The sequence below is a fragment of the Pteronotus mesoamericanus genome, unplaced genomic scaffold, assembly GCF_021234165.1.
Source record: "Pteronotus mesoamericanus isolate MK-2021 breed Mesoamerican mustached bat unplaced genomic scaffold, CSHL_Meso_final contig_173, whole genome shotgun sequence".
NCBI classification, from domain to species: Eukaryota; Metazoa; Chordata; class Mammalia; order Chiroptera; family Mormoopidae; genus Pteronotus; species Pteronotus mesoamericanus.
The window spans coordinates 16186997-16203399 of NW_026555072.1; the positions used below are offsets into that span (position 1 = coordinate 16186997).

At 36.6% G+C, this 16403-nt stretch overlaps 1 protein-coding gene across 2 annotated transcripts in view; it reads left to right on the forward strand.

Annotated features, from left to right (window-relative positions):
* Positions 1-16403, forward strand: part of DMD (dystrophin) — a 1878371-nt gene that overhangs the window by 688646 nt on the left and 1173322 nt on the right. For both annotated transcript variants that reach the window (XM_054566574.1, XM_054566573.1), the window contains exon 30: positions 5480-5641. In XM_054566574.1, the coding sequence (XP_054422549.1) occupies positions 5480-5641 (162 nt within the window). The remainder of the gene's footprint in view (positions 1-5479; positions 5642-16403) is intronic.

Sequence of the window (16403 nt, forward strand, 5' to 3'; positions counted from 1 at the left end):
TGGTAACTGATACAGATGGGTTCCTAGAACACTCACCTACTGGGGGAAGCCTGTACTACACGCAAGGGACCCACCCTCCAGAAGATAATTATGGAATTTGGGGGCCCCCCTTCATATTTGGGTTCAAATTTCCAGTTTTTATTTCACATGAAAAATGTATTCTCCCAGAACAAATGAAAATATTTTTTTCACAGTTTCTTAGGCACTCTGCGCTCTGACTTACATGTGTGTAATATCGAGGTACACAGGTTAACAATTTATTTAAAATATAAGAATGCGACAAACCAGCACTGTAAAGACAACTTTCCATGGCCAACAGAAATTAGTAGACTTAATTTTCTATTGCAGAACACCTTTGAGGGAATAATAATTTTTTTTCATGTATGTTGATGTTTTTAACTTAGTTTTCTTTTTTTTCTCTTGAAAACCAAATTTAAATTTTTTCATTATGTGTTTTCTTGGTAATTATTACTAGGATTCAATTTTCCAAATTTAAAGTTGCTGTTGATTTCCAGTCTTTTAATGTCTTTCTAATTCTCCTCACACTTGCTGCTTCTGTCTAGCTATATGATTCCTCTTATTACTGAGCAGATTAGCTAAACGCATGAAATAACACTTTAAAGCAACGGTTGGTCCATGCTCTGGGATGGCAACAAAATTTTAATTATGGTTCAGGATTTCTTACTGACTTCATTCAATGAGAGCACAAGTCAAGTGGGCAGAGAGTCCTGGAAAATCCCCAGCCTAGCATCCCACCAGAGTCTGCCTAATCAGATGCTTAGAAGTAGAAGGCAGCTTATGCCAAGACTAATTCAAAGAATTTTGCACACTTAGATTGACATCAGGTCTTTTCACTCGGTGAGATAATCAAAGAATCTGAGTAAACCAGTCTCTTTTATTGACTGTCAGGCCGGGCAAAGAACCAGCCCACCTAAGGTCAGCTCTGCCATCGTCTCTTAGGCCGTTTCATTCCTTTCAGCCCAGAGACTCTCGTGAATAGAAAAGTTGGGTTTCTAAAACTAATTTTGAGGCTAGATACGTTCTTCAACATTTTGCCATATTATATCCTATCCAGTTGTATTACCATTCTACATGCACACAAAAAGGGAGACTGTTCTTGCCTTTGGCCAGAAAAAGGACCAAATTTAAACAGTGCCTCCGTAGCCAGCGTCTACACACTGTGATTGGAAGGTTTCTGCAGCCGCCTGTCACAATGGTGAAATGTTATTATGAAAACTCCATTTCTCTGGAGAAACTCTCAGTAGGCTGTAGACATATTCTTCTGCAACACAGAGAGCTTTGATTATAGCCATGAGCAGCGTTCTCTGACCTAGTATGTGATCTAACCTCTAGCTGAAGTTTTGACTGAAAAAATAGGAAACTATATTTGATAAAGAGTGCAGGGCAATGCCTTGGTTACCGATTTGGGTAGAATATTTTAATAGAAATAAAGTTTGCTCCAAATAATGTTCCGTCCTATTCTGATACCTCTAATACTAAAAAAGAAAAAAAAAGAAAGAAAAGAAAAGAAAAAAAAAGCAAGCCAGGAAGTCCTGTTATATATCTCTGAGTAGTGGTGACCTTTTTTTTTTTTCCCCCTGCCAATTTCTTGTATTTTTTTGTCTTTGACTACTTCAACCCTTCTTTGCTTTCTCATTAAAGAGCCTTGTTATACCATTCATCCAGTCGTAAAACTACAAGCCTTTTTTCTTGCTTTTTTTTTTTTTGAAAGATTTTGTTTATTTATTTTTAGAGAGGGGAAGGAAGGGAGAAAGAGAGGGAGAGAAACATCAATGTGTGGTTGCATCCCGCGCACCCGCTACCGGGGACCTGGCCCACAACCCAGGCATGTGCCCTGCACTGGGAATCCAACCGGCGACCTCCGGGTTCCCAGTCCGGCACTCAATCCACTGAGCCACAGCAGCCAGGGCATCAGGCCTTTTTTCTAGGAATTGGTGTTGAACAATGAAAAAGACAGCCACAGTCCCTATCCTCGTGAGAACTTATAGGCTAAAGTAGAGAAAGACAATTGATGGAAAATCAGTGTGGCGTAATACATGCTAAGTGAGAAATACAAGGTGCATGAGAGCACGCAGGGTGTCGAGAACAGCCTCCTGGAGGGAGATGTCTGCATTTCCACAGTGAGCCTCCACGGATAAATGTAAATTAGCTAAGAAAGGGAAGTTGGAGCTGGCATTGTTCTAGGAAAAGGAAACAGCATGTTTAAGGCCAAGTATCAAGAGGGACGTCATGTGTCCTGGGAAATAAAAAATGAAATTTCTGTATAGCTAAGCGCAAGGAGGAGGAGATGCCAGCAGGGACTCAGAAGGAACTTGAAAGCCATATTAAGGGTATAGCTTTTATCCTAAAGAGAAAACATCACTAGAAGATTTTAAGCAGAGAGCCATAATTTCCTTTTAGAAAGAACATGCTGTCACTGCTTTGCAGATGGGTAGTGACAGTGTAGGATGTCAGCCAAGAGGCTGGTATCATGTTCGAGGCAAGAGATGGTAGTGACTTTAACCAGAGTAAAGACAGTGAGGAGAGAGAGAAAGGGAGGAAGCAAGAAATATTAGGAGGCAGAAGAAAGAATGGCCGATTGGCTGATTAAAAGGAAAATGGTGAAGGTATGATAGAGGAAGAGGTACGATCTAGAATTATGCCTAATGGAGGCAACGATTAATTGTAAATCACTGAAATTGGGAAAATGCAGAGAAAGGGCAGAGCCAAGTTGAGGAAGTGGAAAATAAATTAGAAGGGGACACAATGGGACTGGATTCGGTTGCATTGTGAAGTTTTGGTGGCTATGGGACGTCCAAGTGGGCATGTCAATCAGGGTGATCTGTATGCACGTTTGGAGATCAAGAGGGAAATCTGGACCGGAAATGTTGAGTTGAGAGTTGTCCGCTTATGAGGTGCCCTTGGAACTAAGGGTATAGGTAGAACGCAAAGAAAGGAAAGCCTAGGACACAATCCGGAAGATTGATAAGGCAGATATAAACACTGGGAATGCCCTCCCGCTCCCGCAGCATCACATGACTTCAGCTCCTTTTGCCCTTGGTCCAGATGCCTTTACCTTCATGACCATTAGCTGAGTAACACCATGTTCCAAGTAGGTTCTATTAAAAAATAATGACATCATGCATATCTTTTAAGACCCAACATTTATATTCTTTGTGTAATGTCTAATATTCTTTTTCGATTGAGGTAACATTGGTTTATAGCATTATGTAAGTTTCAGGTGTGCAACATTATAATTTGACATCTCTGTACACTACAATTTGCTCACCACCAAAAGTTTACTTTCCAACTGTGACTATATGATTGACCCCCCTTTACCCCTCTGATTACCACCAATCTGTCATCTGCCTCTAGGAGTTTTTTGTTGTTGTTTTGTTTGTTCATGTGTCTGTTTCTGTTTTTGTTTTTTATTTTCCATATATGAGTGAAATCATATGGTCTCTCTCATTTTTCATGTGATTTGTTTCACATGCCATGATACCATGTTGTTGCAAATGGCTGGACTTTACAATTTTTACGGCTGAGTATGTATAACCACGTCTTTATCCATTCATTCATCAATAGGCGTACAGATTGTTTCCATATTTTGGCTATTGTTAATAATGCTGCAATGACCGTAAGTATGCATCTATCTTTTTGAGTTGGCGTTTTTATATTCTTCAGATAAATACCCAGAAATGGAATTTCTGGGTCATGTGGTAGTTGTGTTTTTTAATAGAGGAATCTCCATACTGTTTTCCATAGTGGCTGTACAATGTACATTTCTACCAACAGTGTGCGAGGGTTCCTTTTTCTCCACACCCTTACCAGCACTGTTTCTTTTGGATAATTGTCATGCTAGCAGGTGTGGTTTTTGATTTGCATTTCCCTCATAATTAGTGATATTGAACACCTTTTCATGTGTCTGCTGGCCATCTGTACATCTTCTTTGGAAAAATATCTATTCAGATTTCCCAATCATTTTTTAATCATTTCTTTTTTTGTTGTTGTTGAGATGGATGAGTTCTTTATATACAGGGTCTGGCACAAATAACACCCCTTTTATTACAAAATCTTTTATTACAAAATCATAAGCATGTCATTCTGTAACATAACAATATCACACTCAAGCACACCATAGGACATTTTAGGTGAAATGTTCAAATTAAAACTATAAATCATTACACCCATATTATTACCCTACCAACCACACTCAAGCAGGCCTTACTTCTGTCAGACACTGAATTTTGGATATTAACTCCTTACCAGATGCATCATTTGCAAATATCTTTTCTCATTTGGTAGGTTTTATTCTATTGATGGTTTCTTTTGCTGTGCAGAAGCTTTGTAATATTTCTTAGTCCCATTTGTTTATTTTTCTTTTGTTTCCCTTGCTGTTGGAGTCAAATCCACAAAACATCGCTAAGATTGATATCAAGGGTTACTCCCTATGTTTTCTTCTAAGTGTTTTATGATTTTAGGTTTTATATTCAAGTTTTTATTCCATTTTGTGTAAATGTTTGTGCATAGTCTAATAGTCTTTATGGAATATAAAAAGCAGGATCATTTTTAAACCCCAGTCACGGTCTGTGGGAAGGATAGCTCCTTTGTACCAGGTAATTATGCCTATATATTGTGTAACAAGGGACAACACTTGATAGGATGCATTATTTAAGGAATTCTCAAAAAGTTGCCTACCCGGCTCCTTACTCTCATGACTACTTTTTAAAAGGTGAACAGATCCTTGAAGGGAGACTCTGTGATCTGTTCAGCATGCTATTTATAACTAAAAAGTATTAAATTATTCTAATCATACTTATAGCAACAATCAAGATTAATTGCAGCTATATTAGGATTACTTATTATTTGTTCTACTTCAGCAGTAACAGAAATCCAATTGTATAAGCAATTTCCATAATCCAAATTGTGAAAAAATAAGTAGGGGGAAAAAGACCATGCAAAACCAGTTGAAATAGTATGCAAATAAATATTTAACCAGATGGTTATCTAAAATTCCTTTTTTGAAAAGGAGCTGATTTGGAGCAGATTGTATATGGGTCTCACTGGTGGAAGGGGATTATCTGTCTCAGATTGGATTGTGCTGACGATGAACCTATTCTAAGTAAACCAAATCTCTTCAACTATGTAATGAGATCAGGAGGAGCATTCAGCCTGAGAACAGACAGACTGCAATGACTGAGATGATTTTACTAATGTTTTTTTCCAGTCTCTTTCCTCAATGTACATAATATTGTGGTTTTGTCCTAAAGAGATTCCTGATACTGTAGTTCTGCGCTCTGTCCCTTTTTTTCTTATTCTCTATTTCTATTTTTATAAGTAGAGCTGAATGAGTGGCAGGAAGCTGCGAAATCTGTCTTACAAAAAGGTGATGGTCGAAGCATCTGTATTTCCTTTGCAGCACGTCTGCAGAAAAATAACGAGTAAACGTTTAACTGATTCATTCTTGTTTCCTCTCTAGGCTGTGAGAAGGCAAAAGTTGCTTGAACAGAGTATCCAGTCTGCCCAGGAGATCGAAAAATCCTTGCACGTAATTCAGGAGTCCCTCGCATCCATTGACAAGCAGTTGACCGCGTATATTGCTGACAAAGTAGACGCGTCTCAAATGCCTCAGGAAGCCCAGGCAAGTCGACTGGGAGTGCGCTTCTGTTCGTTCGGGTTTTTTTTTAACTTGAACAAGTTACTGTTGAATGTCTAACTTAAATTGTATCCAGTTTATTGTGCAGAGGGTTGTTTGATTGAATGATTTGACTATGTGAAGGTAAGGGGACAAAAGGAGCTCTAGATTAGCACTCTTAAGATTTATTTTTCAAAGTATGTAGTAGAGGACGTTGAAATAGAGCCACCTAAAAGACAGGGACACTATCACGCTAAAGTGAGCTCTTTGCCAGTGTTTTCAAACTAGTATGCTTAAGCAACGGAAGACCATAGGAATTCAGATTGTAAAGAAAATATTTTTAATGATACTATTCAAAATGCAGCATCAAACATTTTACAGTCAACTCATCTTTGTCATGTTGAAATCACAAGTGATATGATGTCCGTGTTGTCCTGCATTTAATGGGTTGCAAGTAGTTAACGAAAAGAACTTAGAGATGCAAATTTGCATTTTGTTACTAATCATACTATATTTACTCGCACGCACACGCACACATTCAACTCTATTCCATTGAATTATAAAATGTGTTTAAAAGCTTTTCTACAACGAGAGCCAAAATAGTAATGAAAATGAATCTATGTCAACTGTATACTAAGTAAATTTAGCCTGTGTCTAAACTAACTTGTACCTTGGGAAGTATTTTAAAGATTCTGTATTTCTATTTTAAATAACAGTTAAATGTCCAGAAAGTATCATAGGTATTATTTATTTAAATGTCTTTAGGACTTTCTGATAGCAAGGTACTTCAGCTACTTTTCAAATCCTATGTGCATACGCGTATTATGAACTCTATAACCAAGGATGACTCAGACCAATATACTCTGATATGAGAGGCATTAGAAAGTTATCTCCCCATCCCACAGGTGCTCTCCCCACTAATTGGGTAAAATATTGGATTTATAGATCATGGTTGCAAGTGCCATTGCTCTGTAGTGAATCCCAGGTAAATTAGTACCCGGAGTATTGGTGCACACAAGAGCATAGGTTAGTTTACCGTACCTTCTAAATTTGACCAAGAAAATCCCTGAGATTATAGGGCAGAGCACAGAAAATTTTCATAGACTTAACAAACCCAGAGTGGAAGGTTTCCTCAGCAACCATTGCAATCAGAGATGAAGAAAGTGAAGTCTAGGGCGATTCCTGCTGACAGAATCGTCATGGTAGTTCTTCACTGGGACAGCAAATATGAATGTGCTCTAGTAAATAGGCAATAATAGGAAACGCACTTGAGAATTTTAACCTCCCCAGCAGAAGCATTTCTTCAAACTTAACAGAAAGACCCGTCAAGCTCTCTAGCATTGACTATTCCTGACTTTCCCAATTTGAGTCACATAGACAATTTAGTAGGCCGGCTTTAGAAAAAAGCATCATAGGAATGAGAAATTGTTACTGAACTAAGAACTGCATAACTATAAAGTAAAGGCAAAGTAGAACTGCTTATTCTTTAACTTTAATCAGACGTACCTCCAAATTCATGTACTTTTTTCAGAGTTATCAAGCATTCGCTTTTGAAACAAAGTTGAAGAAAACTCTGTACAGTCTAAATATTAAATATTAACATTAGAAATCTGTTATGAAATATTTGAAGAGTTACTTTTTGAGGCTTGTAGAATAAAACTATGAGTAACAAATTCGAGATAGGCAGAAACTGTTATTGTTTTAGGAAAAAAATGGGAGCTTTTAGGGGGAAAAAATCTTTAGTTGAAAAGATTGTGGTGTGAACCCTTGAATGTTTTCTTTCATTTAGGTATGAATGCAGGATTCTATAAACATGAAGATAACATACTAATTAGTTTATAATAGCATAATATAAACATTTTATTTGTTTTTTTAAATAAAAAGGCTATAGTAAAAGTATTAACTGTAGAAGTTCACAATGCTTCCGAATAAAAACACACAGGTAAGTTAACAAATTTCAAATCTACTTGAAAGAAGAGATAAGTGCTAATAAGCTCAAATCCATTTTTCATGCATTTCTGGTTGCACCTGCATTTTCAAGATAATTCTTGATTTTGAATCCCCCAAGTGGTAGCACATAATATTGGAAAATGCAACCCCCCTGAAAGCTATTGAAACATTGTTCTCCATGGTTTCATTTTAAGATGACAGCAAGTGAATTGTTTTCTGGAACAGAGTTCTCAAGCACTCAGATTTGCTTCAAGGATTGCATTTCCTGAAGTTCAATTTGAAACACCCTTGAAAGAAACAAATAGAGAGTAAAGAGGTTGTCTGGATAAAAAGAACTTAAGCACAGTGTGTCAGATAAAGAACCCACAAAGAATCCCACCAAAATGACATGTTTCTGAGTATAAATAATGGAGGGTAATTGTAATGCTTTGCATTAATTAAAAAAATACCATGTTTCTTAAATTCTCATAAAAGCTCGTTGCTAGTTAAAAGATCAGCGGGCTTAGCTTTCCCTTTTCAGAAATTGAGCACTTGTTTTAGTACGGCGCTGAGAAGCAGGACAGAATGAACGGCATCGCCGTATTTGGTCTTCTTACATCTGTGCTCAGATTTCCTGTCACAAACTGGCCACCTAGATTTGTGGAGGTCTGACTCCACCGTGTGGTATACTGGCAATTTTGCTACTCAATTTATATTTGTCAACAGGGCCTTCTGTTTCTGCCTTTTGAGCTTTCTCAAGTGTAAAACAAATTCTCAATATTAAGGAGGTGTGTGCATTGTGTATAACTTTGTGACGGGTATACTCTTGTTATATATAAACGTAGTTTCTGATACTTCTGTGCATTCCATTTGCATTTTATAACTTGAGGGCAGGAATGAGCTTCCCGCTCCCTCGGGATGTGAATTGATCAGTTACCTGTTGTGATTAGAGAACTGGGTCTTTTGATTCTAAATTGGATTAAAAATATTTTACTTTTTTATTTAGTGATATGAGCTTATAGGAGTAAAGCTGAACTTTTTAGACAGTAAAACTACATACTGCAAGGGTATCAGATCATGTGTTCAATGAAGTATTTTATTTCTTTTTTTTTAGATTTTATTTATTTTTAGAGAGAGGAGAAGGGAAGGAGAAAGAGAGGGAGAGAAACATTGATCAGTGACCTCTTGCATGCCCCCAACCGGCTGCAGTCTAGGCATGTGCCCTGACTGGGAATCCAACCAGTGACCTTTTGGTTCACAGGATGATGTCCAACCCACTGAGCCACACCAATCAGGGCAGAGTATTTTATTTCAAAAAATAACACTTAATCCAAAATCTTAGATGATATGACCACAGCATCAACTGCACATGCCAGCCCATTTAAAGAGATTTTTTTAAATTAAAGTAGAAAATCAATATGATATCTAATGACTTAAATAGCAGAAAGAAAATGAGGAAAACTCTTCTAATATAGAAATCTATCTTCTAGATATTGAAATCACAAACTGAAGGGCTATTTCAAAAATAGTATGATTAAAGCATAAAACCTATGAGTGTGTCTTTGAAACGAGACTACAGAATAGAATTATCAACTTGTATAACTGCAGAGAAACACATGGCATGAATGTAGTTGTTTACTCCTTACTTTTCCTGAAGAACATACTAAAACACAGAGATTTAGTTTTAGTACCTATGGTCTATTAAAAAAAAGCACCCAGGTCCATAGGGCGTACCCCAGGCCAATCACGGCAGACTCTCTGGGTGGACTCAGTGGTAAGAATTTTTCGAACCTCCCGCCGGTTATTCTAATGTGTAGCCAAGGTGGAGAGCAACTCTGGAGAGTGCTTTACTGGGAATGGCTGGATTTCTCCAGTATTTGATTCAGAACACAGTTCTCGCCACTCTTTGATAATAAAGATTCTCAACTATGGCTGTGGCAAGATTTCAATGGGAGGGAGTCAGGGTAGAAATCAAACTACCAGTCATGGTCACTCTCTCTCCTATTTTAATTGCTCCTTTACTCGTATGAAACATGGGCGAAGGTAGAAAACATAGCCGTGAATGTCTGCGTGAACAAACTAATTTGGACAAATGGAATTTTCATTGTGGCTCTTTGAGGATGAACTCAGCGTGGTTTTCTTGTTGTCTTCCCCCTCCCAATTCCACATACGGCGATGTGCCAGTGAGCTTGGATGTGCCTCTCAATCACTGTAGGAGCCCTCACAACTGTGGCTAAAGAACAACTCAACTATCTTTGTCTTAAAATTATGAAGATACTTTAATCTGCACTCTTTTCCTTTTCCAGTAATTTCATGTTTCAGTCTCCGACATGTAAGAGCAATCCCACATGGATGGGTACCTGTTGAAAAGCTCCATATTATTACATGTTGATGACGACCATTTTATAGATGAAACATGACCTTGTTCTTCAGACACCCACAAGAAGCAGTGGAGTTGCCTAGCAGTGATTGCAATAGCTAAACTATTCTTTTTCTTTTGTTTGGCAGATTTCAGATTCTGTCTTTTGCAACCCCATGCCCCACATAGTAGATTTGTGTACCTGAAATAACAGGAAAAAGTAGAGCAGTTTAAGAAACAAGCAAATTATCATCAAAGGAGAAGACGTCTTAATCAACATAGGGACATGTTCCTTATATTTGTTCGTACCATTAACAATGTGGCTAAACCTGAGTATCAGCAGATAAAAAAGAGGGATCTTCTTTTTACTAAAAAAGGATGTTAATTTAAACCGATTGCATTGGCTGCAGATCAGAACAATTCATAATTGAGGTCTTCCCGTATTTATAGAAGCTAAACTTTATAACTCACTTTAAATATATTGAGCCATATTTAAATGTAAGCATTCCAAATGATCTAAATCAATGGCTTAAAAAGCAAAGACTTAAATGTAGATTTTGGTCTATTAGATTAAGCCTATGATTTCATTATGGAATAAAAAAGATTTTTATAGTGTAAATAGGCATATTTGATTGTCAAATGACTCAGAACAGTCTAACTTCACAGCCTACCTCACTGATTTATGAATTAGACAGTATAAGCCCACATAGGGGAATTCGTTCAGGATTTATCTGATAATGAAATAATTTAACCACAGAAGAAGGAAATGGAGAACTATTACAGAGATTTGGGTTCCAACAGTAACCCCTCCCCCCTCCGGAGCCATAGAAGAAATATGTTCTTTTACCCAGCAGTGTAGATATGACGATAAACACAATGCAATTCATTAAGTCTGTCCCTACATTGAAATGCTACTTCTGTGTGTTACTACAGAGAACTGATTATTCCCTTATTTAGAGTGCCTACAATTATTTCGACATGTTTAATAGTGTAGGAGGCAATCACAAGCAAGAGTTGCAGAAGTAACTGCAAGAGTTGTAAAAGATTTTAAATGTGCCACAAGTCATTGATCGTACTTAGAAACACTGCATAGTACCATGTCCTCACAGGATGTATAATGATCGAGAAATGGCCATCTTTCTTCTTAAAAACTCAGACGTGTACTTCTCAAATCCGCCATTAAGTTATAGCATCCCGTTGTGAAAATCTCTCAACAAATCTTAAATATAAAAGTGAAACTAGGAACATCATACTATGGTCACAGTGAAGACTCTTGCAGTACTCCGAATATTTTGAAGTGATTAAGAGTCAACCCATTTTCCTTGTTTTCTGTCATATAAATGGATATTTATTCCAAAAAACCGACAGAGAAGTTATGAATCTAAAATACACACGCAGATAACCCCTGCCATAGCATGCCATTTTATTTTCTTTTTTAACATTTGTGACTAACCGAAATATATTTTTGCAGTAGTTTGTTGTTGCTGTTTCCCTTGCCAGCCGCCACACCCTACCTAGCAAGGGTAGGCTGCAAGAAAGCAGGACAGCCCAGCAGGTCCCCAATAAATACCTGGTGAATTCATTCGATTCTACAAAGATTTAGACACCAAATGTCTAAATGTGCCAGACAAATCCTAGGAGTGTTAAGGGGAAAAGTGGACAAGCAGGGCTGTCTTTCCACTCATAAGATCGCACAGAGGAAAAATGCAATAAACATAGGGATGCATATATTTTTTGTATTGGTGTTTTGCGATCCTTGGGGTATATTCCCAGAAGTGGAATCACTGGGTCAAAAGGGAGTTCCATTTTTAGCCTGTAGAAGAAATTCCAAACTGTTCTCCACAGTGGCTGCACCAGTCTGCATTCCCACCAACAGAGACCTAGGGTTCCCCTTTCTCCACATCCTCGCCAGCACTTGTCGTTTGTTGATTTGTTAATGATGGCCATTCTGACTGGTGTGAGGTGACATCTCATTGTGGTTTTCATTTGCATTGTTCTGATGATTAGTGGCATTGAGCATTTTTCTATATGTCTACGGGCCCTCTGTATGTCCTCTTGGAGAAGTGTCTGTTCATGTCTTTAGCCCATTTCTTAATTGGGTTGTTTGTTTTCCTAGCATTGAGTTGTATTACTTCTTTGTGTATTTTGGAGATTAAACCCTTGTCAGATGTATCACGGGCAAAAATATGCTCCCATACCATGTGTTCCCTATTTGTCTTGCTGATGGTTTCTTTAGCTGATAGTTTCTGAAGCTTTTTAATTTGATGTAGTCCTATTTGTTTATTTTTTGCTTTGTCCCTGCCTTGGGAGATATATTGGCAAAAATATTTGTATGGTGAATATGAGTTTTTATTACCTATGTTTTTTTTGAGGATTTTTATGGCCTCATGACTTACACTTAAGTCTTTTGTCTGTTTTGAGATTATTCTGGTGTATGGTAGAGGTTGGTGGTCTAGTTTCATTTTTTTGGCATGTACCAGTCCAGTTTTCTTAACACCATTTATTGAAAAGACTGTCTTTAGTCCATTCTATGCTCTTTCCTCCTTTGTTAAATACTAATTGCTCGTGCAGGCATGGGTTTATTCCTGGGCTCTCTGTTCTGTTTCATTGATCTCTCTGTCTGGATACCCCAAGGACGCCAAACCACCAATACAAAAAAATATGCACCCCTCTGTTTATAGCAGCGCTGTTTACAATAGCCAAGGTTTGGATACAGCCTAAATGCTCACTGGTAGATGATTGGGTAAAAAAAAAGCTGTGGTACATTTACACAATGGAATATTACACAGCAGTGAAAAAGAAGGAACTTCTTATTTTGCAACAGCATGTATGGACCTGGAGAAAACTATGCTAAGTGAAATAAACCAGTCAGTGAAAGAAAAATACCACATGATCTCACTTATTTGTGGAATCTAATGAACACAATAAACTAATGAACAAAATAGTACCAGAGGCGTAGATACATAGAACAGACTGACAGCTGCCAGAAGGAGCAGGGAAATGGGATGAGAGATCGTGAAGGGATTAACCAAAGAGCATTTATGCAGGACCCATGGATGTGGACAACAATATGGGGATTGGCTTGGTGGGGAGAGGGTAGGGCTGGGGGAGGTGGGGAAAAGGAGAAAATCAGGAACTGTCACAGCATAAATAATACAAATAAAACTAAAAAAAATGCAAAAAATGAAAGTAAAAGGACTCCTGGCCAGCCAAGTTGGCCATAACCATCAAGGACCATTTTTTTTTTTAATGGAACTTAATAGTATCATGAAAACATCTTGTTACAGGTTTTGGAACTTTGGAAACACTTCTGAAGTACTTTAAGTAGTATACACTAACATTTTTCACATGAGAAAGACTGATTAATGGAAAGTACATATTCCAACCTTTCTGTCTATTGCATACTTTTCGAGGACTACACCATGTAATGGTGACTGTTTAGCAAGCACCCACATTATTTTATTTGATCTTTACAACAATGTAATGGGGAAGATAAGTCAAACATTTATGTTCAAGAGTGTTTGAACAGGCTACATTAGGGATTGGGGGTGGGCATGGGGGGTTACTGCAGATGCATTCATGGGATCATCTAGGGGGATGGAAATGTTCTAAAAATCAAATTGTGGCTGTGGTTGCACAACTCTAAATTTAGTCAAGTTCATTGAATTAATTGTCCATTCGCTGAAATTTATGGTAAGCAAATTATAGCTCCATAAAGCTTATTTTATTTTTTTAAAGATTTTACTTATTTACTTTTTTCGAGAGAGGGGAAGAGACAGAGAAAGAGAGGGAGAGAAATATCAATGTGAGAGAGATACATGGTTGCCTCTCACATGCCTCCAACTGGGGACCTGGCCCACAACCTAAGCATGTGCCCTGACTGGGAATCGAACTGACAGCCTCTCAGTTTGCAGGCCAACACTCAATCCACTGAGCCACAACAGCCAGGGCAATAAAGCTAATTTTAAAAGACACTATTAAGAGAGACTTTCAAAAAACTTATTTGAGGAATTTTTTTTAAATAACCTGGAATTAACTTCAGTGGGCGTTATTTATCAATGACCATGACGATGTTCACTATAAGAACCTACAGCAGTAACATAATGCTTCAATTTTTCATACCCCAATATTTTTAATGGAGTTCGTTTCTAAAGTATTTTTATTGACACTGAGACTTCAACTCAGATCTTTCTTCTCCACTTCGATAATTGGCTCTCTACGAAGCAAAAATTAACCTACAGCTAATATAGTTCACCAATATTTCTATGCATATATTCAAATTTCCCCCCAGAGTTGTGTCTCTTATCTAATTTGAAATGTAACCATAATTGCTAGAAAATGCATATTTATAATATAATGGGCTATTCTGTTATCATCACCGTTATTATCATAACCAAGAATAATGTCATTTCTCACGTGTATTGTAAGGAGTAATAATTGTGTACAGTGTTTACTTTTTTTTTAAAAGGTTTTGCCATATAGTTTACTTCCAAGATTTTACATATTGTATTAGCTTTCCAGAGGTTTATGGTCAATCTTTTATATTGTCCAAGCTTATAAGGTTAACCCAAACTTACTACACCACAGAAACTTGTTTTTCCAGAAACCTGTTCATATACCACAGAACTCATATGCCAAGGAACAGTGTTTGGGAAACACTAAAAAAGAATGTTCCCTTCATATCACTCTTGTACCCAGAATGAAAGAATATGGTCATCAGTTAATTTCTTAAATTAAAATTAATTTAATATGAAATTAAAGTAATATGGTAATTAGTTAATTCCTAAAAAAGTGCTCCACCAAAGTACTTATAACTAAGTTGAACTGAGTCAGTCAGTACATTTATTTTGGTGACATTAAAATGTTTTCCATTCCATGAATTTACACATACATATACACATAAACAAATTACACACACACACACACACACACGCACACATACATTTAACTTAATAAGTATGTATTGAGGGCTCTAATATGCCTCACAAACATGAAATGGCCTGCGATCTAGTTGTTAAACTATAACAAGCTCGTTGGTCTGATAACTATTTCTGATAAAAGTAAAAACTGCTCTATCTGAAAAAGCTTAATTTTAATTTAATATGCCTTCTACCTCATCTAACTAACGTATAGGGCTTTTTTTTTTAACAAACAGTAATAAAAGTCTGTATGAATTACTTAACTTTTTTTACTCATTGAATAATTGCAAAGTATAATCTGAAACTTGTCAAAATCATCTGCCCATGAGCATAATTACATTTTTCATGTTCTCTGTATTTTAAAAGTACAAATTATCCATGATCCTTCAGTTCATTTTATTTTATTAGTTTCATGTTATATATGGACATTGTCCCTTCTCAGGGATGCAATTTCAAAATTACTAATGTTTCAAAATGACGCATCTAACAGTGTTACATTTCTCTATTAATAGTTTCAATATGACATCTTCCAATACTTTTCTTTTTGAGACATTTTAGTTATTTTCTCTGTAATCATTTTATTTGACATCACAAAAGCTCCAATAATTATTTTGTATAAAGTTTCCTTCATTCCATTAAATACTTTAGACAGCTACAGCTTAATTTTGCTTGCCATTCTCTGTCATTGATTTGATACATGAGAATGGTCAAATGAGGTAAATCCTGAGAAAAAGCCCTGTTCTGGGCTCACTTAATTGTAAAGTGCTATATTGGAAATGTCATTAATGTTTGATTGATTTTTAGTTCTACAATTTGCCATTTACCATTTTTAATAGAAAAATGGTTATTTCTGTTTCCATTGTTGTTTCAAGTAGTGCTAGTTATGAACATAATTACTGTTTTGTCAAGTGTCTTTTTTTTGGTAATGGCATGGTAATGTAATTTGCTTTATATTTTTTCCACTTTCATGAAAAAACAAAAAAAAGTGAAAAAACTAGTGATCCTGGAAGATACTGGAATGAGAACTCCTACTAGAGCACACACAGTGTTCCAGATCAGCAGCCCCTGATTGGCTCATTCCTCTCTTTTTATTTCTGTTGGAAATTATTGATTCTTGATGAAGCCAAGCTAATAATTTCAGAAGATCAGTTGTTTGTTTTCTTCAAACACATATCCTGGTAGATAAATATTTTTAGGTGCAAATAGAACTTAACTTGTACAATCTTTACTTAGATCTTTAGTAGGTCTTAAAAATGTGGTAGCCAAGTAAGGAAATCCTTTTCCTTTGAGGTAAATCTGCTGTTCTCAGTGTTTTCTTTTACAATATAATTATTTTCATTTTCTGATTATAATGTCAGGAAAGATGATATAACATTTGTCTTTTTTTTGTTAGAGGAATTTTTAAATAAGAGATTTCCCTTCTGCCTGCAAGTTTCTATAATACTCTGTTATTTAAACAGACTAGTTATCTATTTCACCATAAGTCTGCCCTGCAGTGATAAACATTTTTAATTATGTTTCCAGAACAATAATCTGATGAGATTAAATAAAAGTAAGTTCT